This window comes from Puma concolor, chromosome C2 (assembly GCF_028749965.1).
Source record: "Puma concolor isolate L17-30 chromosome C2, mPumCon1.1.hap2, whole genome shotgun sequence".
NCBI lineage: Eukaryota > Metazoa > Chordata > Mammalia > Carnivora > Felidae > Puma > Puma concolor.
In genome coordinates, this window is record NC_141675.1 from 110,968,224 (window position 1) to 110,991,225 (window position 23,002).

The 23,002-nt window shown below is 33.1% G+C and overlaps 1 protein-coding gene across 7 annotated transcripts in view; it reads left to right on the forward strand.

Moving 5' to 3' along the window:
* SENP7 (SUMO specific peptidase 7) overlaps positions 1-23,002 on the forward strand; it is a 157,990-nt gene that overhangs the window by 115,641 nt on the left and 19,347 nt on the right. For all 7 annotated transcript variants that reach the window (XM_086675563.1, XM_025913404.2, XM_086675564.1 and 4 more), the window contains 7 exons: positions 1,059-1,398; positions 2,460-2,614; positions 5,218-5,364; positions 10,474-10,507; positions 18,933-19,112; positions 20,704-20,966; positions 22,643-22,776. In XM_086675563.1, coding sequence (XP_086531689.1) covers positions 1,059-1,398; positions 2,460-2,614; positions 5,218-5,364; positions 10,474-10,507; positions 18,933-19,112; positions 20,704-20,966; positions 22,643-22,776 — 1,253 coding nt within the window. The remainder of the gene's footprint in view (positions 1-1,058; positions 1,399-2,459; positions 2,615-5,217; positions 5,365-10,473; positions 10,508-18,932; positions 19,113-20,703; positions 20,967-22,642; positions 22,777-23,002) is intronic.

A 23,002-nucleotide genomic window follows, 5' to 3' on the forward strand; every position in this document is an offset into this window, starting at 1 on the left:
TATAGGTATTTAGATGTCATGTGAAATAATTTATGCTATGATAAAAATGAATTGACTATGAATTAGATATTGTTCTTAAGCTTTCTGCTTTTGTCATCAGATTTATTTCTTTTTTTGGCAATTTTTTAATTCTTTGGTTTTTAAAAAATAATTTAAATGAAACTTTTTTCAGTAATATAGCTATTAGAGCAAATTTGAAACATGAACAAGTAAAAAAATTAAATATGTTCCTTCTCTGATACCACTCCTTACTTAGTAGTTTGGTATTTATCCATCAGAATTGTTTTATTTTCTCTTATTTTAACAAATACTATTAATACTCTATCCATACTGTCCAGTCAATTGCTTTTTCATATGCTGTGTAAAAGTACTACCAGATTTCTTTGATCGGTAGTAATTTACTTGCCAACTTCTTGAAGCCTTTCTCTGCCTAGAGTTTAGGGAGTTTGTTGTATGTAAAGAATTATCATACTTCATGCACACATTACCTATTTTCAAAACTTAGTATACAGTTAATAAAAGTATAAGAAGATAATTTTTTTACTCCTTTGATTCGCAAGGCCTTTCAGAACTTTTCAGGACCTTTGAGTTATAAACATGATTTAGATTTAAATGGTAATAGCGGTGTGAAGGCAGTGATTGATGAATAGTTTTTCATATTGTTTTCCTAAGTTTTAATTTTTTGCTTTTGTTAATGAAATCACATGATGTCATATGGCCTCATTACTTTTGCAAAATAAAATTGTAAAAGAAAAGTTCCTCTTATTCTAAGTTGACTTAGTTTGTGGGAGACCATCTAAACCACTTGTAAATACATATGGGAATTTCCATATCCTGGCCTTTTAAAAAAAATGTTTGGGTATTTGATTGGACAGACCAAACTCTCTATCTTTTTACTTGGGAGACCCTGGCAAGAGTAATATAGTATAATTGTGTAGTTTTCTGTCCCTGTATAATATTTTTACATTTATATTCTTCTTTAGGAATTCAAACTTTAAAAAATTCTTTAGCCAAATTTGAAAAGTAGTAATTTTTTGTGTGCATTTATTTATGTTCAGATAAAACAAGAAAATGACTCCACAGTATCTGCCGAGTTTAAAAAGTCAAGTGAAAACTATCATCAAGACTCAAAAGTGCTTGAGGAAATTACACCTGAACCTATAGAAAGTGATTTTGCTAAACTATCCTCACTTGATAGTCAGGAGTTGGCTTTGAGTGCTGCTCCCAAAAGTACCTCTGACTCTTCAGCCACCGAAACTTTTGAGAGCTCTAGTTCCACTGATTCCATGGGGAATTCTACCCTGGTTGAGAAGAATGAGAGTGAGTTGAATGTAATAGAAAAGCCTGCTTTAAGTGAACACAGTGAAGGGAGCCAGTCTTTGGTATCCGTTGAACCAAGTAAGTAACAGTAGGATTGTAATATCTTTTAATTTTCTCTGCTTTAGTTGTTCTGTTTCTCCTCTCAAACAAATTTTTCCGAGGCAATAAGCTGTTTGTAACATCACTGTGGAATATATTAACTTGAGGAAAAAAAAAGACCTGGAGTTTTGGGACTTTGTTGTAGTATTAATTTAGGTAAACAGTGGATTACTTGAAGGCAGGAATATTTTTTTTTTTTTTTTTTTTGTGAACTGTCATTCATCTCCTCAGTAGTTTTTATTTTTTATTTTATTTTTTTAAGTTTATTTATTTTATTTTGATAGAGCAAATGTGCATGCACACGTGCTTGAGATAGAATGAACAAGCAGGGGATGGAGAGAGAGAGGGAGAGAGAGAATCCTAAGCAGGCTTGGCACTGTGCGTGCAGATCTCAAGTGTGTGTGAGAGCATGAACTGAAGCAGAATCAAGAGTCAGGTGCTTAACTGAGCCACCCAAGGGCCCCAGCTCAGTAGTTTTTAAAAGGATTCTGGAAGGACCATTATTATTGACATTTTGGTTGATGAAGCTGAAGTGCAGAATTTGAGTGCTATATAATTATGGTCATTAATTTTGATTTATTTGCAAGTGTTTGGTACACTCACATGGTACAAAAAAAGGTTTTAAAGGATATACAGTGAACAGTCTCCCACATCTTCTCTTAGCCATCCATTGTTTCCTTCTGGAAGAAACTGAATGTAACCGGAGTTACAGTACAATTTAGAGTGGTGGCATAATACATTTTTATTATTCTAACTAGAACTTGTTCCTAAGTTCTCCTCATGTCTTTATCCATTTTTAAATGTCTTGATCCTCCAGAAGGTGAGGTTGTAGGTAACTGCTAAATAATAGCAGTGATATGGAATATTGCATTTAACTAGTATAAATCAGATAATGAATGGTAGTCCAGTTTCTAAGTTGAACAAAGTTAGATGATTAAATTTTAATGGTATTATGAAGGGATATGTTGCTTCAATTGGAAAGTTTTCTGTTTGATGTGTGATTATTGCGATACATTTAAAGAATGATTTTTCCTTTTTAGTTGTTGTTTCCAGTGATGAGGAGGGACCTGTTGAACATAAAAGTTCAGAAATTCTTAAGTTACAACCTAAGCAAGACCATGTCATCACTAATGACAATGAGAGTACTTCTGAAGCAGCATTGTCAGAACCATTGATGACATGTGAATCTGTACAGGTAATTTATTTCTGCTTTCTCATAGATTAACAGTGAAATATACACTATTGGCTAATGATTGTTTCTTTCATCAAGCAGAATATTATTATAAAAATTACAAATTTTCTTAGTTTGAATTTTGAGATAATTTTCATATTAGTTTGAAGGAAATGTGTAGTTGCTCTTATTTTGAAGTGAAGGAATTATTTTTTTGTCATTTATTTTTTTTCAGTCTAAATATTCTATGACTTGAATACTTTTTTTTTTTTCTTAAAGATTCTAATTGGGCAGTTAACCACTTTATCAAAATTTCTTAGAATTAAGCAGTTGCCAGTATTAGTCTGTCTGGTCTTCCAGTACTGTGATTACTTTTTTCCTCACATGCTCTTAAGGCAGCATGATATAGAGGAATGAACATGGCTTATGGAGATTACAGACCTGGGTTCAAATTCTGGCTCTGTCATTTGGGCAAGTCACTTAACTTCTTTAAGCCTGAGTTTCCTCATATGTTCCATGAGGATAATAAGATTGTTTTAAGTGAAGTAACATATGAAAGCATTTAGAAGAGTGAAGCCTTTAGAGAGAGAAAGCATTTAGAAAACCTATCAATGTGGTAAGTCCTTTGTCTTCTCCTTCTTACAGAAAATAATAAATGGGAAATGTCTTGTTGGTTTAATGTCAGCGAGTTGTGTTTTGACATAGTACTATAAGAGTGTAGCTGTAAAATGAGGTTCAAATCATTTGTTTTCAGTATTCATTCTTATTATCAGCCTCTAATTATCCTATTTTAAAGAAATGATTATCAATGCAGATAATTTGATTATGATAATCATAATCATTAATCATAATCGTAATGATTATGGTAAACTTCTGTTGGTTTGTTTTTTAATAATGTCTGAGGCTATTATCCTCTAAGGTGTGATGAAGAATTAGGTCAGTTCTATAAAAAGTCTGGTGGTCTGATTATTGTTTCACTGCTGTTTCTATTGCATTTGGTACTCTATACAGAAAGCACCCTGGCAGCTATGTTTGGAAGTTTTGTTAAAATGTAGCCATTTTTGCTTGATTGGGAAAGTAGCCTATTTAATGGTTTAGTTGTATTTGTAATGAAAACCGTGTCATTATTGATAAGGAGTTCAAATTTCTAAATGAATTATAGTTTTCTTGGCAGTATATACCTTGATAATACAGTGTGAAATGATCATATTATAAGAAAGTAACTTTTTTTGTAGAACTGACTGAATATGATCGCAACTAGGCAATAAATAATGTGAAGACCTACTAAGATCTATAGGGCAGCATACCTTAATATCTCCACACCTTCCTTTGTTTTCAGTTTTAAAGGAAATTATGAGAAACATGGGTTGGCCATTTTTAGGAGGTAGTTAGTCTTTGCAAAATGTGAGGCCCCAATGAGAAATTCTTTTTATCCCATCTTCTCATTTTATCACTTAAAACACACACATGCTTACAAACAGTTAGCTGTCTGACTGATTAGAATCACCTGTAGTTGATTTAGTACCTGTTCTTTAAGGAATAAGAATAGTAGAGTAAGCAATAAAAGATGAGAATGACAAAGATTTTTTTATTAAGCAGATAAATGCGTTTGTGAGCTGAGTGAAGAATAATGAGTACTACATGTGTTTCAGAGTAAGAATAATCGCATTTCCTAGAGGTAGGAGGAGAGTGAATACACATGCATAATTGCTCTTGTGGTAATTTATTTGGTTGTTAGTGATGTTAGGGTTAAAGAGGAATAATGTATCAAGGGTAGGGAAATGTGGAGTTCAAAAAGTCATTTGAAAGCAGTTTAAAATTCAGAAGAGATTGTGGGAAACAGCTGCTGCTGATACTTCCTGGTAGTCTATTCTAATTTAAAAGTACAGTTATGTAGTTGTTTGGAAGCACTATGAATTTTGAAGTTTTAGGCAACTGGTTGGCTATTTTCAGACATGGAAAGAGTAAAAAGCATATAGATTTGATATAACAGATGATTCTTAGGTACTTACATCCCTTGAAGTGCATTACCTAAGAGCATCATCTTGGTTTATGAAGCAATTGTATATGGTTGAAATAACCCTTGACCTGGAGATAGAAACCTGGGTTTGTTTCATCCTAACTTCATGACCTTGGACAAGTAACTTAACCAATCCACACATCTATTAGTTTTACTTATGAAATGGAAAAAAAACAAAAACAAAAAAACAAAACACCCAGACTACCTCATGGGGTGGTTATGGTGATTAAAAGAGATAATATTTAGGAACTCATTTTAAACTAAAATACTATGTAAATCTTAATTTATTTCTGTTGAGCTAAAAATGAACAAAGCCTATTAGGGAATACTGAATTTACAATCATGGCTTTAATATAAAGGAAGATATATTTCTGGAGTTTAGGCCTATGGAGTTAAGATTCAACTATTAAGAGTAATAGTCTCAAAGTAAATCATATACTTTTTAAGAAAAAAAAATCTAGATAAGTGTTTTTTCACAGTAAGAACAGTACAAAATCCTTCATAAACGCATTAATAGTAATTTAAAGAAGTATTTCACTTTGAAAATCATTGTCACATTTGTATAATACTTAGGGTTATATGCATTTTATAATTTATTCCTTGTTAGGCTTCATCTGAATTATGTCCATATAATCCTGTCATGGAAAACATTTCCTGTATTTTACCTAGTAATGACATGGATCTACAACTGGATTTTATATTTACTTCTGTTTATATTGGTAAAATAAAAGGAGCTTCTAAAGGTTGCGTTACAGTAAGTATATTTAATATGTTTTTGTTTTAGATTTTGGACAAAGCATTTACATATTATCTTTTTTTTTTTTACTACAAATGAAAATAGAATTGAGTTTAATTTTATATGGGACATTTTGAATATATATGTTATACCTACTTTGATACATGTCTTTAATTGGGGGAAATCCTAAAATCATAAGGGAATATCTTAAAATTACATCTTTGATCTGACTATTCTAATGAAGATCATGTATGAAAATCATACACAGTACTGATATTCCTTGGGTTCCTAAACTTATTTGGTGGTAAAGTAAATTTTTATTCAGGGTATAGTTGAGAGCAAAAAGAAATCTTATTTTGCTGGCTTAAATTGTAAACTGAGTTCATCAAATTCCTAAATTTATTTAAAGGTCTCCAGGAATAGTTCTTTTCCATTTTTTTTCAGTGTTCTGTCTCACATATTATATTATGAAAACTATACTGGATTTTACTCTGTTCTCTATATTTTCTATTTCTGCCTATTAAAATTCTAACTATCTTTTAAGGTTTATCTGAAATACTTCCTCTTCCAGGAAACCTTTCCTGATTTTTCTAACCAGAAATAACTTCTCCCTTTACTATGTACTTATAACACTTTGTACATCTGTTGTAAGATTTATTCTTTGTGTTCATAATTGTTTTTACATTTTTGCCTAAACCTCTCAATTTTAGCCTTTAAACATCTTGTGGTGAAGAGCCATACTTTTATTCGCTTTTACATATTCCATAAATGGTTCACACCTAAATAGGCACTTAAAACGTTGGTTGAATTGTATTGACCATGTCAGATTATAACTGAGGTATTCTCCCAGAAGTTTTATTAATATTTACTGTGTTAGGGATAGGGCAGGGAATATTAAAATGGTAAGACATGGTCTCTGTTTTCATGGAACTTGTAGTCTAATGGAAGAGACAGACACATAGATAGATATTTTGTACAATGGAAATATGGACAAGAAGGGTGCATATGGGAATATCTGGAAGAATCAGAGAAGACTTCACAGAGAAGACAGCATACGATTTAAGACGTAAAGTATATGTTTACTTGGTGACCATACAGGAGGAAGACCTAATTTCATGTATAAATCTAGCAAATTCTGTGTTCTACAAATAGTAGTAACTTGTGATATAGTTAAAATTGCTTTGGATGAAAACACAAAAATAGTTTGTTTAAAATTAATATTCCCTAAACAGTAGTTTTTAGATATTAATGATTTTGGCATGCCTGGGGTGATATTACAATTTTTTTCTGTTAAGGAATTTCATGCACTTTTTACAATCTTCACTCCCCTTATCCCCATTTTACTTTTTTATTTTAAATTCAGTTTAATCACTTTTTTTCTGTTGGTTTCTTTGTGATGGTAAAAAATTAGATAATATAAATATATGACAACAATTGATTAGTCAGGGGAGGAAAATCCAACATAAATATTCAGCAGTGGATTGTCATTAGTTAATATATTAATTGTATATTACAGTTAGGTGGGCTTGTTATGGGCAAAAAAGAAGACCAAACAGAAAAGCAATTGAGGGGTGCCTGGGTGGCTCAGTTGGTTAAGTGTCTGACTTCGGCTCAGGTCATGATCTTGCAGTCATGAGTTCGAGCCCCACGTCAGGCTCTGTGCTGACAGCTTGGAGCCTGGAGCCTGCTTTGGAATCTGTGACTCCCTCTCTCTCTGCCCCTCCCCTGCTCACGCTCTGTCTCTCTTTGTCTCAAAAAATACATAAGCGTTAAAACAAATTTAAGAGAACAATTGAATAAAGAAACAGTTTAAAGAATACCTATAATCTTGCTTGCTCAGAGACCATTGCCAGTAACTCTACAGTGTATATATCATTCTGTATTCTTCGTTAGATACATATATATGTTTAAATCAAAAGCATGTGACATATATACTGTTTTGTAACTTGCCATTATTATATGAAGTTAGTTCATGTACCTATTTGGGGGTATTTGTGTTGTCCTTAATTCCTGACTGTTGGGACATTTTGGTTGTCCCACTATTGTTATTGGTAGTAGGGGAGTGCACATACTCAATAAATGTGATAAAGTAGGTTTTAAAAATGTGTTTCATGTTTGTTGGAACATTTGTTATAATTGAAATGAAAACTTAAATGTTTAATTAAAAGAAAATAATTTAGTAAAATATATGCAGGTGTAAGTATATATATATGCAGGTATAAGTATATGAAGAAATACTGAGAAGAATTCTACAAAAATTAAAAGTTATGTTACTAAGGAGAGAGCATAAGCAATTTTAGAAATTAAAAATCATGAATAACATGCAAAAGGGAAAAAGGGAAAAGTCTTAAAACTTTCAAGGATTCGGGCACTTGGGTGGCTCAGTTGGTTAAGTGTCTGACGTTGGCTTATGTCATAATCTCATGGTTCATGAGTTCACACCCCTGATTTGCACTGTCAATGCAGAGCCTGCCTGGGATTCTCTCTCTCTATCTCTCTCCCTCTTTCTGCACCTCCCGCACTCGCATGCGTGAACTCGCTCTCTTTCTCAAAATAAATAAACTAAAAAAAAAAAAAAAAAAAAAAAAAAAACTTTCAAGGATTCAAAAGATGTATTTATTTTTATTATTTTTTAATGTGTATTTACTTTTGAGAGTTGGGCAGAGAGGGAGGGGGATAGAGAGAGATAGGGACACAGGATCTGAAGTAGCTCTGCGCTGATAGCACAGAGCCCCACGTAGGACTTGAACTTAAAAATTGTGACATCATGCCCTGAGCTGTAGTCGGACGCTTAACTGATTGAGCCATCCAGGCATCCCTCAAAAGACTTTTTATATAATCTCTTTTCAGACACTCTGTAACTTAGAAATTGAAGAATTTTTTGTGGGGGAGTAAATAAGATAATTAAACTCAGTCATTTTCCAGATGTTTAATGAGTTTTAATGTGTTGTTATAGATTAGCTAGAGATAGATACTGTTCTCACTCTCATGATAATTACATTTTAGCTAAACTTGAAAAATACCTAGAGTGGGAAACTATTTACTTAATTAGAGCCCATTTTTATAGAGTTGGACATTTAAGTTAGTATTATTGTTTTTTAAAGTAGAGAATGCTGCAATGGACGTGAACATTTTAGTTTTTATTTCTCAACTTTGTTGATAGTAGGACGAATGTTTATTAAGTACACATTGTGTTCAGAGAACTATACTGGCTTTTGTAAGAAGTTACAAAATGGATATGGTATGATTTCAGAGAACTGAGTTTACCTTACTCTGACAAAAACATCTGCCTTATTTTCCCAACAGGGGATTAAATTTTTGCTGGGAATAGGGCTTTGCTTTTGGGAGAGGTTACATGTTGGCTTAGTCATCACACAAAGGTGTAAATGAATATCAGATCTTTGCCATGCTGAAAGATTTGGTAGGACAAGAATGCTTATTGTGGAAGAATGAGAGACTGATGACAAAGTTGAGGCCAAGATACATAAATACACTACTTCTAATTCATAATTTTATAGTAATGTCTATAAAATCTCAAAAGCAAACATTCCTTATATTCATTTTTCTGTAACTAGTTATTTACATTTGCCAAGATATATTTTATGAGATTAAAGACACAGTGAAATAAGTCAGAATTTGAGAAAGGAAAATATACACCATATATATGTGTGTGTGTGTGTATGCATATATATATATATATAACAGTTGTGTGAAAGTGACAGAATAATGAGATGTATTTGACTAAATTAAACTAGATAATACACTTATTCAGATGCTGTGTCTAATGATAATAGCTCCTTTTGATTAAGGCTTTTAATCTAAAGCTGACAGAGGTTCAGTAAGTTACCTAAATTTACCTACTTAACTGTTTGTGTAAGTGGTAGAGTTAGAGATAGGATTTGAACCTCAAATTCAGCTTTTAACTCATATGTCCATTTGCTTGAATTTTGCTTTAGCGGCTGACTTAGACTCTGCAATATGAGTTTTATGTTTATGAAACTACAATATGAAGTAAGTCTTAAATTAGAAAAAGAAATGGAGTCACAGTAACCCTGTGGTTTCACTGGGCATTGTTTGCTACTTATTTGGAACTCTGTTGGTAGTTAATTTAGGTATCCATGTACCAAGACCCTTTTTGATTTTGTTTTGTGTTCACAGACTGTACCCTTCATTTGGTAAACAATTTCACAAATGTATTGATCAAAAGAGAACCTGAATAATAAATAAATAAATAAATAAATAGATAGATAGATAGATAGATAAATAAATAAATAAATATTTGGCATTAATGGAAAAACAAACTTAAGAGCACAAGCCTATTTTAGGTAGAACATGTAAGATTTAGGTGCTCCACGATTCTTGAGTTTATTATAAAAGCAATACTTAAGGTCAGATGTATACAAAAGATTCCTAGAGAAAATTAGTGTCCTGGCACAGAAAGAGCAGAAAGAACAAAAACTTGGCTAAATCCTCAGTTGGAAGGGGATTTGTAACATGGAAAGAAATATGAGTGCCGGAATGTCAATAAAGCCAAGAATTAAACCTTGTTTTGTGGTTTATTTACCAAAATCACTGATACCTTGTTGGGTTTCTTGGCAGTTTCTTAAGACTTTGTCTTATTTCTTCTATAAATATTCAGGAAACATTTTTGAAAATATGTTAAATAAAGTCTTACTGGTTTTTATAAATGAGCATATTGAGAATTAAATTACATGTGCTGGGTTCTTCCATAAAAACTAAGTCTTTACATTTTATTGGTTTATTTATAAAAAGACTTGAGGGGCTCCTGGGTGGCTCAGTTGGTTAAGTGTCCGACTCTGGCTCAGGTCATGATCTCACGATTAGTGGGTTCAAGCCCCACATCTGACTCTCTGCTGTTCAGCACAAAGCCTGCTTCACATCCTTTGTCTCCCTCTCTCTCTCTGCCCTTCCCTTGCTCATGCTCTCTCTTTTTCTCTCTCAAAATAAACAAATAAACATTTGAAAATAATAAAATAAAAAAAGGCTTGAGCACTTTTAGTATCGACTTTGAATATATACTTGTGTTTGAAAAAGAAAAATTGAAAATTTTGAATGGAAACATACGTTGAGTGGTAACTCATTTTTGCTTTTCTGTTTTTTCTTTAGTTCACGACAAAGTATGTTAAGATCCCATTTCAAGGTAAGCTTTCATTGTCTTATGATCTTTTTTTCACTGTAATTTTGAACATAAAATAGCAAAACTTTGAAATCTTTCTGCAGCCATAATTTTTTCCACTATAGAAATTAAGTAAAACTAAGGTTAATAATGTGTTTCAAGTTAACACTTTTTTAAGCAGCTTCAAAAGGTGTTAAAGTGTTTTATAACATTGAAAATAGTAAACTATTGTTTTAATGGCTTGAATAATAAGGGACTCATGGTAACTTTTTGGGATTAACAGAAATAAAGTTTTGATAGCAAGAAGATTTTGGTATGATGAAATGTATGAAAAATAGGAAGTGTAAGGAAAATTTATAATGCTGTACAAAATATGTAAAATGGTTTTGCATAGGAGTTAGGAGAGATTTTTAATATCTTTTTCTTATCTGAGTAAAGCAAAGTAGATGTGAAATTGTACCTATAATATGCAAAGACTCAGAACGTTTTCTTATTCTTTCCCCAAGTAAAATCATTTCAGAATAATAATGACACTAAGAAAAATAAGAAGCAATAGAGAATAGTCTCTTTAGAGAATGAATAAGGAAAAGAATGAGGAAGAAAAATATACACAAATATCCACTTCACAAATGAACTAGGGAAGAGAGGAAGCTTCTGTTCCAAGACTGAAGAAGTGATCAAAGTAATTTTAATCAGACTCTGCAGGTACCCATGCACAGAACCACAACTATATATTATGATAATCTAATAATCAGGAAGCTGCTATAAGTGGTAAGAATAATAAGGATAGGCACAGAATAAATATATTGATATTCCTAATTAGGATGTTTAAACAAGTTATGGAATAATATAACATTAACTTCTAAATAGAAGAAACAAAAACCTATGATTTAAAAGGAAATAATTTCATAAAAGAAAGTGCTTTTTTTCATTAAAAAAATACCTATGTGACAGTGCTTCTCTCATATTCTTTTTTTTTTTTAAATTAACTTGAGGTACAGTTGACATGTAACTTTATATTGGTTTCAGGTGTACACCATAATGATTTGGTGTTTGTATATATTGCAAAATGATCCCGACTGTATGTCTCGTTAACATCTTTCCCCATACACAGTTGCAAAAGGTTTTTTTTTTCTCTTTTGGTGATTGATGACTTTAAGATCTCTCTTAGCAACTTTCACATATGCAATACTGTATTAGTAATTATACTCACACGCTTTAGGGTATATCCCTGTGACTTATTTATTTTATAACTGTAAGTTTATACCTTTTGACCCTCTTTACCCATTTTGCCCACTCCACCCTCTGTCTTTGGCAACCAGTAATCTGATCTCTGTATCTATGAGCTTGTCTGTGTGTGTGTGTGTGTGTGTGTGTGTGTTTTAATTTCACATATAAGTGATATCATGCAGTATTTGTATTTCTCTGTCTGACTTAGTACAATGCCCTTAGGGCCCATCCATGTTGTCTCAAATGACAAAATTTCTTTCTTTTTAGTGGCTGAATAATATTCCATTTTATGTACATAATACATCTTCTTTATTCGTTCATCCTTTGATGGATACGTAGGTCATTTCCATATCTTTGCTATTGTGAATAATGGGACAGTGAACGTGGGGGTGCATGCATCTTTTTGACTTAATGTTTTTTCTCTTTTCTTTTGGATAGATACTCAGAACTAGAATTGCTGGGTCGTATGGTAGTTCTCTTAATTTTTTGAGGAACCTACAGACTGTTTTCCACAGTAGCTGCACCAGTTTACATTTCTACCAACAGTGTTCATGGTTCCCTTTTCTTTTTTTAATGTTTTATTATTTATTTTTGAGAGAGCACAAATGGGGGAGGGGCATAGAAAGGGGAACAGAGGATCTGAAGCAGGCTTTGGTGCAGATAGGCTGACAGCAGTGAGCCCAGTGTGGGGCTTGAACTCACAAACCACGAGATCGTGACCTGAGCCAAAGTCTTGGACTCTTAACCAACTGAGCCACCTAGTGCCCCAAGCATTCCCTTTTCTCCACGTCCTTATTAACACTTTTTTTTTTTTTTTTAAATAATGACCATTGTGACAGGTATGAGGGGATATCTCATTGTGGTTTTGATTTGCATTTTTATGGTGATTAATGATGTTGAGTGTCTCTTCATGTATCTGTTTGCCGTCTGTATGATTTCTCTGGAAAAATGTCTATTCATTTTCTCTGCCCATTCTTCTTTTTTTAAAGAGAGAGATTGCACATGCATGCCCACATGGCGCAGGATAGGGTGGGGAGGGTGGAGAGAGAGAACGAGAGGGAAAGAGAAAGAGGGTACCTTAAGCAGGCTTCATGCCCAGCATGAGGTCCATGTGGGGCTCAGTCTCACTATCTTGAGATCATGACCTGAGCTGAAAACAAGTCAGACACTTAACTGAGTGAGCCACCCAGGTGCCCTTCTGCTCATTAAAAAAAAATTTTTTTAACGTTTATTTATTATTGAGAGAGAGACAGAGACAGAGTGTGAGCACGGGAGGGGCAGAGAGACAGGGAGACACAGAACCTGAAGTAGGCTCCAGGCTCCGAGCTGTCCGCACAAAGCCCAGCGCAGGGCTTGAGCACGAACTGTGAGATCATGATTTGAGCCAAAGTCAGATGCTTAACTGACTGAGCCACCCAGGCGTCCCTCTGCCCATTTTTTAAATGGATTTTTTTTTTTTCTGTTGGGTTCTCTGGGTTCTTTATATATTTTGGATATTAACCTTTATCAGATATATGGTTTGCAAATATTTTCTCTCATTCCATAGGTTGCCTTTTCATTTTGTTAATGATTTCCTTTGCTGTGCAGAAGATTTTCAGTTTGTTGTAATCCCACTACATCATCTATAATCTATAAAGACCTGTGTAACAGAGCTACTTCTCAAATATGTATGATCCAAACCTCAAAAATAATATTTTATGTTTTAATAGTTAATATTTATATCTTGTTTCAAATATTGCTTTTATAACTTTTCTGTTCCAAGTGATTTTTGAAAGACATTTTTAATAAAAAATTATGGAAAGGTTCACGAGTTCAAGCCCTGCATTGGGCTCTGTGGTAACAGCTCGGAGCCTGGAGCCTGCTTCAGATTCTGTGTCTCTGTCTCTCTCTGTCCCTTCCCTGCTCATGCTCTGTCTTTCTCAATCTCTCAAAAATAAACAAACATTTAAAAAGTATTTTAAAATTAACAATTAGGGAAAATACTCTCTTCAGTAGTAATGGCTTTATGATTTTGTAATATAAGAGGAAAACATTAGTCTTCTTCCACAAATTCTGTATATGCATATATAAAAATCTTTTATAAACAAGGCATGCATATAAAATGTTTTTATACATAAGGAACCTAGATCTAAATGTTTATTCTTTTTCTGTAGTAGCTGAGAGAAATAATGATTTACATATTTATATTAGCTATTAATTATGTTTGGCTGTGGCTTAAAGAAAATAATTTATTTTTCCTTTCCAAAGAAGAAATCCAGAAGTAGGCTGAAGAGGGCTGATACGGTATTTCGTTTGGTCATCAGAGGTCCTGGCCCTATTGTTTTTGTACTGTGTCATTCCTAATGTATGACTTCTATTCCTAAGTTTGTCTCATGGTCCAAATGGCTGCTTGTACTTTAGTCATCATGTTTGCATTCTAGGTGGAAAGCAGGAGGAAGGGGAAAATGGTAAAAAACAAAAACAAAAACAAAACAACAACACACATATACCACCTATTTCTTGTCTTTTTAAAAAATTTGTTTATTTAGAGAAAGAGTGCATATGCACGGGAGAGGGGCAGAGGGAGGAGAGAGAAAGAGAAAATCTTAAGCAGGCTCCAGGCTCTGTGCAGAGGTCGATATGGGGCTTGATCTCATGACTGTTGTCATGTCCTGAGCCAGAATCAAGAGTTGGACGCTCAACCAACTGAGCCACTTAGGTGCCCCTCTCTTGCCTTTTTAAGGAGGTTTCTTAGATGTGCATGCCACCTAACTTCTACTTACATTTTCTTAGCTAGAAGGTAGTCCTTTGACCACACATCTATTTGCAAAGGAAGCTAGGAAATAGTTTCTAACAGCTAAGTATCTTGGTTTCTAAATAAAATTAGGGTCTGTTACTAAGATCGCTAATAGTGGGTAGGACAGATGATAGACAACTCCCATTTTCAGTTACTGCTATATTCCTGTTACAGAATAAACCAAATATTGGGGGGATATTTGGTAATGAGGTAAACTTTCCTTAATGATGGTGTTAAATCTTTTTTCTAAAGAAAATTAAGCTTTTATGCCCAGAGGTTGGTACATTTGGATTAGTAATAATTGTCTAGATTGCACAGAAATAATATCAATTATTGGGGGTTGTGAGCTGACTGAGGAAGAAATGCTGAGAAGTTTCCTGAAGGTTTTTACTCTTTTAATCTGTTTGTCTTTGCTGCCAGTTTCACTGACATTTTTCAGAATGGGGAAGTTACATAGCTTATGGATTAGAAGAATTATTGTCGTTAAGATGTCCATACTACCCAAAGTGATCTGCAGATTCAATGTAATACCTATCAAAATCTCAATGACATTTTTTATAGAAATAGAAAAAACAGTTCTAACATCTGTCTGGAACAACAAAAGACCCCAAATAGCCAAAACAGTCGTGAGAGGCATGTGGCTGGAGTCCTCACACTTCCTGATTTCAGACTGTATTACGAAGCTATAGTAATCAATATAGTTTTGTATTGGCATAAAAACAGACACATAGAACAGTGGAACAAAATTAAGAACCCAGAAACAAACCCAGGCATATATGGTTAGTTAATTTTCAACAAAGGAGCCAAGAATGTACAATGGAGACAGGATAGTCTTTTCAATAAATGATGTTGGGAAAGCTGTACAGCCACAAGGAAAAGAATGAAACTGGACTCCTACCTGTATTATATACAAAAATCAACTCAAAATGGATTAAAGCCTTAAATGTAAGATCTTAAGCCATAAAACTTGTGAAAAAACTTATCCCCAATGCTTTTTTCTATCATCCTTGGCAATGATTTTTTAGGATTCGATACTAAAAGCAAAGACAGCAAAAGCCAAAATAAACAAGTGGAGCTACATCAAACAAAAAAGCTTCTGCATAGCAAAGGAAAGAATCAGCAAAAAAGAAAAAGCATTCTGTGGAATATCTGAGAAGGAGTTAATATCCAAAATATATAAAGAACTCAGAGAATTCAACAGGAAAAAAAAAGTCTGATTAAAAAATGGGCAGAGGAACTGAATACACATTTTTCCAAATAAGATATACAAATGGCAAATAAGCACATGAAAAGATGGTAAACATCACTAATCATTACAAAAATGCAAATCAAAACCACAATGAGATATTCCCTTACACCTGTTAGAATGGCTATCATCAAAATGACAAGAAATGAGCAAGTACACTGTTGTTGAGATTGTAAACTGGTACAGCTACTGTGGAAAATGGTCTATAGACTTAAGAAATTACAAATAAAACTACTATATGATCCAGCAGTCCCATTTTTGGGTTTATATCCAAAAGAAATGAAAATGGGATTTTGAAAAGATATATGCACCCCTCATTATTCATGTAGCCAAAATTTGGAAGCCACCTAAGTGTCTGTTGATGAATGGATAATTTTGTGGTGTATATGTACAATGGAATATTAATCTTGAGAAAGAATGAAATCTTGCCATTTGCGACAACATGGATGGACCTCGGGAGCCTTTACTAATTGAAATAAGTCAGAGGAAGACAAATACTGCATGATATTGCTTATATGTGGAAACTAAAAAGGCTGCCATAAATACAGAGACTAGCCATCGTGGTTACCAGGGACTGGGACATGGGGGAAATGGGAAGATGTTGGTCAGAGAGTATAGACTTCCAGTTATAAGATCAATAATGTACAGAATTGTGATCACAGTTAATAATACTGTTATTATATAGTTGAAAATTGCGAAGAGAGTTGATCTTACATGTTCTCATCACGAATATGAAATGGTAGTTACAGAGGTGTTAGCTAATGCTTTGATGGTAATTGTTTTGCAATAAATATATGAAATTAACATTAGCTTAAACTTACACAATGTTATTTGATAATTTTATGTCAATAAATTTTATCTGGAAAAAATAAAATGAAAGGTCAAAGTAAGTGTAAAAAAAAAGAAATATAAAGCAGAATAGCTAGGTAAAGAGAGAGAGGGAGATAGGGAGAGACAGAGCAGACTTTAAATGGCCTAAGTCAGTATGAAAGACTACAAAATAGATGCAAAGAGAAAACAAAAGAGTAATGAAAAGAAAAAAGTTTAAAAATACAAAGATAGAATAGAGGGAGGAATGAAAGGAAAGGAGAAAGGAGAGATAAAGGGATAAAAGAAGGAGAGAAAGGGAGGAAGTTAAGAAGAATGGAAAGCAGGCAGTATACAGCAAGGTAAGAATAGAGAAAGAAAAGGACAGTGAATAAATTAGACTGAGAAAAGGTAAAGAAAAAAAGCTATCAAAGAGAGAAGAAAAAGGAAGTGGCCAAGATAGGAAAGGGGAGGCAAGAGAGAGAAGTTTAAAGTGATGAGTCTCTAAGAATAAAATACAAAAGAAATGAAGGAAAGAATGTGGGAATGAGAGATAAAAAGAAGGGTTTGAAAGGAGGAGCCAGTAAGAAAATAAAGTACAATAGTGGACAGTGGGGAAAGCTAAAAGTAACTCAGTCAAAATGCTACAGTAAAAATAAGATTGATGACTGGGTGACAGCTAGATAGGAAGGTAGACAGATATGTAGGCAGCTGTACAAAATACAAATAGATCCATAGGTAGGTGATGGATAGGTAAGTAGGTAGCTAGAGATTGATAGGTAGAAGCGATTTTAAAAAGGATTACCCAAGAAAATGTCAATAAATAAGAGGCAGAAAGAGAGAAAGGGAAAGAAGAAATGTAAAATGTTTTTAAAAATTTCCATGAAATAGAGAGTAAGTAGGCAGGTATGCATGCAGACAGACACAGAGGAAAAAATTGAAACACAGAAAAGGAGCAAGAAAAAGGCATGGAGAAATGGAATAAGGGAAGGAGAGAATGAATGAAGGAAAGAGGAAATATGAAAGAAATAAAGACAAGATGTTTAAAATGGATTAATTGATTATAAGAAAATATTTAAAAGTAGAATGGTTCGTGTGGGAACATTAAGATGACTAGTTAAGTATGTAAGTACTTATTGTAAAATGCTTTTCAAACTTCAGTGTTGAGTGATATGAATCATCTGGGGTTTTTGTTTTTGTTTTGTTTTATTTGTAAATCAATTCTGATTCAGTACATCTAAGGTGTGGCCTGATATTCTACATTTGTAAGAGGCTCCAGTGTGATGCCAGTGTCTCAGGCTCAGAAGTAGATTTTAAGTAGCAAGGTGCCAGGAGATAATAGGAGGAGGAGTACGAAGAGATTTGTTTCAAATAGGTATTCATCTTGAGTTTATACTTAACCAATACTTGTATTAGTTGTTCAACTGCTTGTTTTCTTAAAGTTGGGTCAGATGACCTTCAGGACTTCTTTATACCAGTTCTCTATTTCTTTGAATTAAAAAAAAAAATCTTTAGGAAAGATTCTTTTGCTAACTCAGAGAAGGACCCATAATTCTAGGTGATTTCCTAGAAGTTTCAAGAAGTAAAATCTAATCTGGAAGAATTTTATTTTAAGTTTTATGTATTTATTTAATCTCTATACCCTATGTGGGGCTTGAACTCATGACCCTGAGATTAAGAGTTACATGCTTTTCCAACTGAGCCAGTCAGGTGCACCAAAACATGGAAGAATTAAAAAAAAAAAAAATACTATCTTAGACCATTCAAAAGCTCATGTTATTTTTGAGAATCTTTTGATAGTGGTGGCTAGTCTGTATAGGGGAATGCAGATATTTTAGGAGAAGAAACATAAGAATAAATTGGCTAATGATAGCATTTGGGGATTTTGGTTGATCATATTAACCAAGATAGAAATATATAATTTTCTAAGTTAAAACCGTGCTAGTTGTCTGCATTGATAAAGTCGTCTTCTTTCCTTTCTTCCCCTCTCCCCCTGCTTCCCCTTCTTCCACTCCCTCTCCCCTCCCCCACCCTTCCTCCTTCTCCTCCTTATTTTATTTTTTTCCAGTGATATAGCACTTCCAGTAAGAAATCTCTCTGGACAAGTTTATATTCTATGAAAATTTATTTTCATATTTCCCTTTCCTGGATATAACTGAGATTGATAATTATTTGGGCCTTTCTAATTGCAATATGATCTTTTTTATGCTAATAATATTGTTTGAGGTATTTCAGCCAAGGTTAGTGAAGTACACTGGAAATGATTTTTGTAAAACTTCACATATCATTCTTTTTGAAAAACATCATGTATTAAAGAAGAGTCATAAAGCGTATCAGTGTTAATTCCTAAATGGATAATTTATTAACTTGTTACCTTTTATTTGTTTCAGTCTCCCTGAATGAGGTTTCATTGCTAGTGGATACCACACATTTAAAGAGGTTTGGGTTATGGAAAAATAAGGATGATGATCACAGTAAAAGGAATCAAGCTATCCTTTTCCTTTGGGTCTCTGCAAATTATCTTCAAGAGATTCAGACCCAACTAGAAAACTCCATATTAAGCCAGCACTGTGAGTATATGAAATATTTCTATATTTCAGAATAACCTGAGAAGTCCTGTGTATAGTTTTCTTCTAAAACAATTTAGTAGAATGTAATTATTTCATTGAATTGAAATTAAGTAGACTTGATTAAAAATAATTTTAGCCCTTACTATTATACAAGGTAAATTATTTATTCTACACAATTTCTCCTGATAATTTTGCTCAACCAAGATAAATTATCAGGTAAAATAAAAGGAATACTTTATCTTTTAGTCAGTTGCCATCCTTGGCTACCTTTCTTATGAGTTTCTTGCCCTTGTTGCATAAAGAACTGTGGCAGCTAATCAATGGCAAAGTTAAATAAAATACAGAAGTCTTTACCTTCAACATTTTCTTTAGTTTTTTAAAAAATAAAACATAGTTACTTATATATATCATTTCTCTAAGACTGGATTGAATACCTTTCTGTATGTTCCCATAAACTGGTCTGTATATATGCATCTTAAATATCTCCCAACTTTGTTTAGTTTTCAACTCCTAAAGGAGTCTAGTTTAGAATTGGGTAAATCAGATTAGTAAGCTTCTTTCTTACCTCTTTGATCTCTCTACCTTGCTGTCTCTACTCCCTTATGTATTAAAGATGTTAAGTAGTGAATAAATTTTATACCTTTAATATTATAGTAGTCCCTCCCTTATCCATGGAGGATATATTCCAAGAACCCCAGTGGATGCCTGAAACCACAAATAGTACTGAACTCTCTATATATTATGTTTTTTTCCCTAGACATACCTACATACTTTCCTATACATATGAAATTTAATATACAAATTAGCTACACTAAGAGATTAACAATAATAACTAAGAATAATTATAACAATATCCTGTAAGAAAAGTTACATGAATGTGTAACATCTTCTTGTGATTATGTGAGAAGAGGGAATGCTTATGTGATGACATGAAATGAGGTGAATGACACAGGCATTTTGATGTAGTGTTAGCCTACTGTAGACCTTATGGCAACAGGCCAGAAAAAAGATCTGCTTCTGGGCTGCTGTTGACCATGGGTAACTGTAACTGTGGAAAATGAAACCATGGATAAAGGAGGACTACTTAGTTACTGTGCTGTCCTACTTCCAAATTAATTGGGAGAATTCATGATTAAATAGAGAAGTTGGGGGAATAAAACTAGCCATTTATAATTATGGGTGGAGAGAATATAATTTGAGACGATTGTTGAAATGTTTGATGAAACAATGATTTTGAAGGAAGTGTTTGGTTGGTTGGAATAATTTTTTAATTGGTAGATTTGATAAATGGAGGAGGCTAGAGAAAAATAATTAGTTCCTTAGTTATCATTCATTCATTTATTCATACATTCATTAACAAATGCCAGGTAGTAGAGATACAGTAGCTAATGCCATTGTGAAGTTTCCATTTTAATGCAGGAGGAGTTTAAAACTTGGGTTTTGAATCTAGGTTACTAATAGCCTGTTTGGGGATTTAATTTCCCTCGGTTATTAACTAACATACAAAATGCTGTTATTAATAATTAAATTATTTATAGTGCTCTTGAACTATAATACTTGATTAAAATTGATTTATTTTTTTCTTTTATAGCAAAATCCAGTGAATTCATTTTTCTTGAGCTATACAATCCTATTTCGCAAAGAGAAGAATTGAAATTAAAAGACATTATGACAGAAATAAGTACAACCAGTGGAGAATTGGAACTTTCTTATCCATTGTCTTGGTTTCAGGCACTTCCTTTATTTCAGAACCTCTCTTCAAAAGAAAGTTCTTTTGTTCATTATTATTGTGCTTCAACTTATTCTTTTCCCGCTGTTGCTGCTGAAGAAATGAAGATGAAATCAATGTCTCAGGTTAGCATCTGATTAATATAATTGTCAAGTTTTAGTAAAAACTTTTCCCCTGAAAATCAGGTGATTTCAAAATGCTGTGTTTTGTCCTAAGTGCTCAGGAGTCAACCTGAGAGAACTCTGAATACCAAATCTAAAATAGTCTTATTTTATTTTTAATTTATTTTATTTTTAAGTAAACTCTACACCCAATGTGGGGCTCAAACTCACAACCCCAAGATCAAGAGTCACATGCTTCACTGACTGAGCCAGCCAGGTACCCCACAGCTAGAATAATTGAATCAATAAAATCAGTAATGATAACATGATTATTACCAAAGAATAAAATAAATACCCATAAATCTATATTGATACAAATAAATTTCAGAATCAATGAATGGAAAATACTGATGGTGGATAATTGACAGTTCTTTCTTAGGAAAGTATTTAACTAATAAATGTAAAATGAATAAAAATTACAAAGCCACCATAGAAAAACCATAGTTAGGGGCACCTGGGTGGCTCAGTCGGTTGAGTTTCTGACTTCAGCTCAGGTCATGATTTCACAGTCCGTGGGTTTGAGCTCCTCATCAGGCTCTGTGCTGACAGCTCACAGCCTGGGGCCTGCTTTGTATTCTGTGTGTCCTTCTTTCTCTGCTCACACTCTGTTTCTCTCTCTTTCTCTCTCTCTCTCAAAAAAAAAAAAAAAAAAAAAAAAAAAAAAAAATATATATATATATATATATATATATATATATATATAAAAGAAAGAAAAACCATAGTTAATGATTGTTACAGGCAAGGCCCACCAAGAGATACTAAATTTAATGGGTAAAAACTTAAGGAGAAACAGGATATGTGCATAATCTCAAAGTTTCTCAACCAAAATATTTATTTATCACCAAAAGAAAAGTAATAACTTTACAGTGGAGAAATGTGGCAGATATCACCAGGAATAAGATACCGACATGGTGTACCTGTCACATAATACACTGAGAGGGTACATGACTTCTCTGGTATTTTCCCCAGTGTTGTGTAGCCTCAGTCTAATCATGAGAAAAATCAAACAAATTCAGTTTCAAAATAACTGACCAGTACTCTCGAAAATATCAAAGTCATGAAAGACAAGGAAAGACAGGAATTAAAGGGTACTGATACAGGAAAAAAAGATATTAGTAAAAAAACTAGTGAGATCAGAATAAAGTCTCTAGTTTATGTTATTATTCCAATGTTAATTTCTTAGTTTTGAAAATTGTACTGTGGTTATATAAGATGTTAATATTAGGGGAATCTAGGAGAGGCTTGTATATCTCTGCCAAATACCTCTAGAAAGAAAGTTTTTAAAGTTTGCTATGACAAATATAAACTTTTTGTCTTTTAAATTTTATTTTGTTCTATTTATTGTATCTTTTGTTCATTTTGAACTGTAAAGTTTTCACATTGTTCTTTAATTATAGAGCCCAGATCTATAACACTTCAAGTTAAACTTTGATCTTTGTATATACAATATGTTTTGATCAAGAGTGTTATTTTGATTCAGCTATATCTTTGTAGAAACTCCAAAGGTATAGATATAACTCATTGATATTGATTTAGTCACATTTTCTCATAGAAGTTTAGGTTTTGACTTCGTCCTTTTGAGAGCTAATGTGCATTTATGTATTTATAAGGAAATCTTTTTCTTTGCCATTTCTTGTCAGCCTTCTAATATGGATAGAGCCAAGCCTACTTACACCTTCCTACAGAAGCAAAGTAGCGGTTGCTACTCACTTTCTATTACATCTAATCCAGATGAAGAATGGCGAGAAGTCAGGCACACGGGACCTGTTCAGAAGTATGTACTATCATAGGCTGTTTGTGATAGGTAGACACATTAGTAGTTTTCAGTCATGTTGCTGATTTTAAGTGGTTTGACTTTTTCTTTTTAATTGAGGTATAGTTGACATACAATATTATATTAGTTTCAGGTGTATACCATAATGGTTTGACAATAGTTTGCCTTTGTAAATGTTTTGAGTTTTATTCTTAAAAAAAAAAAATTTTTTTACATTTATTTATTT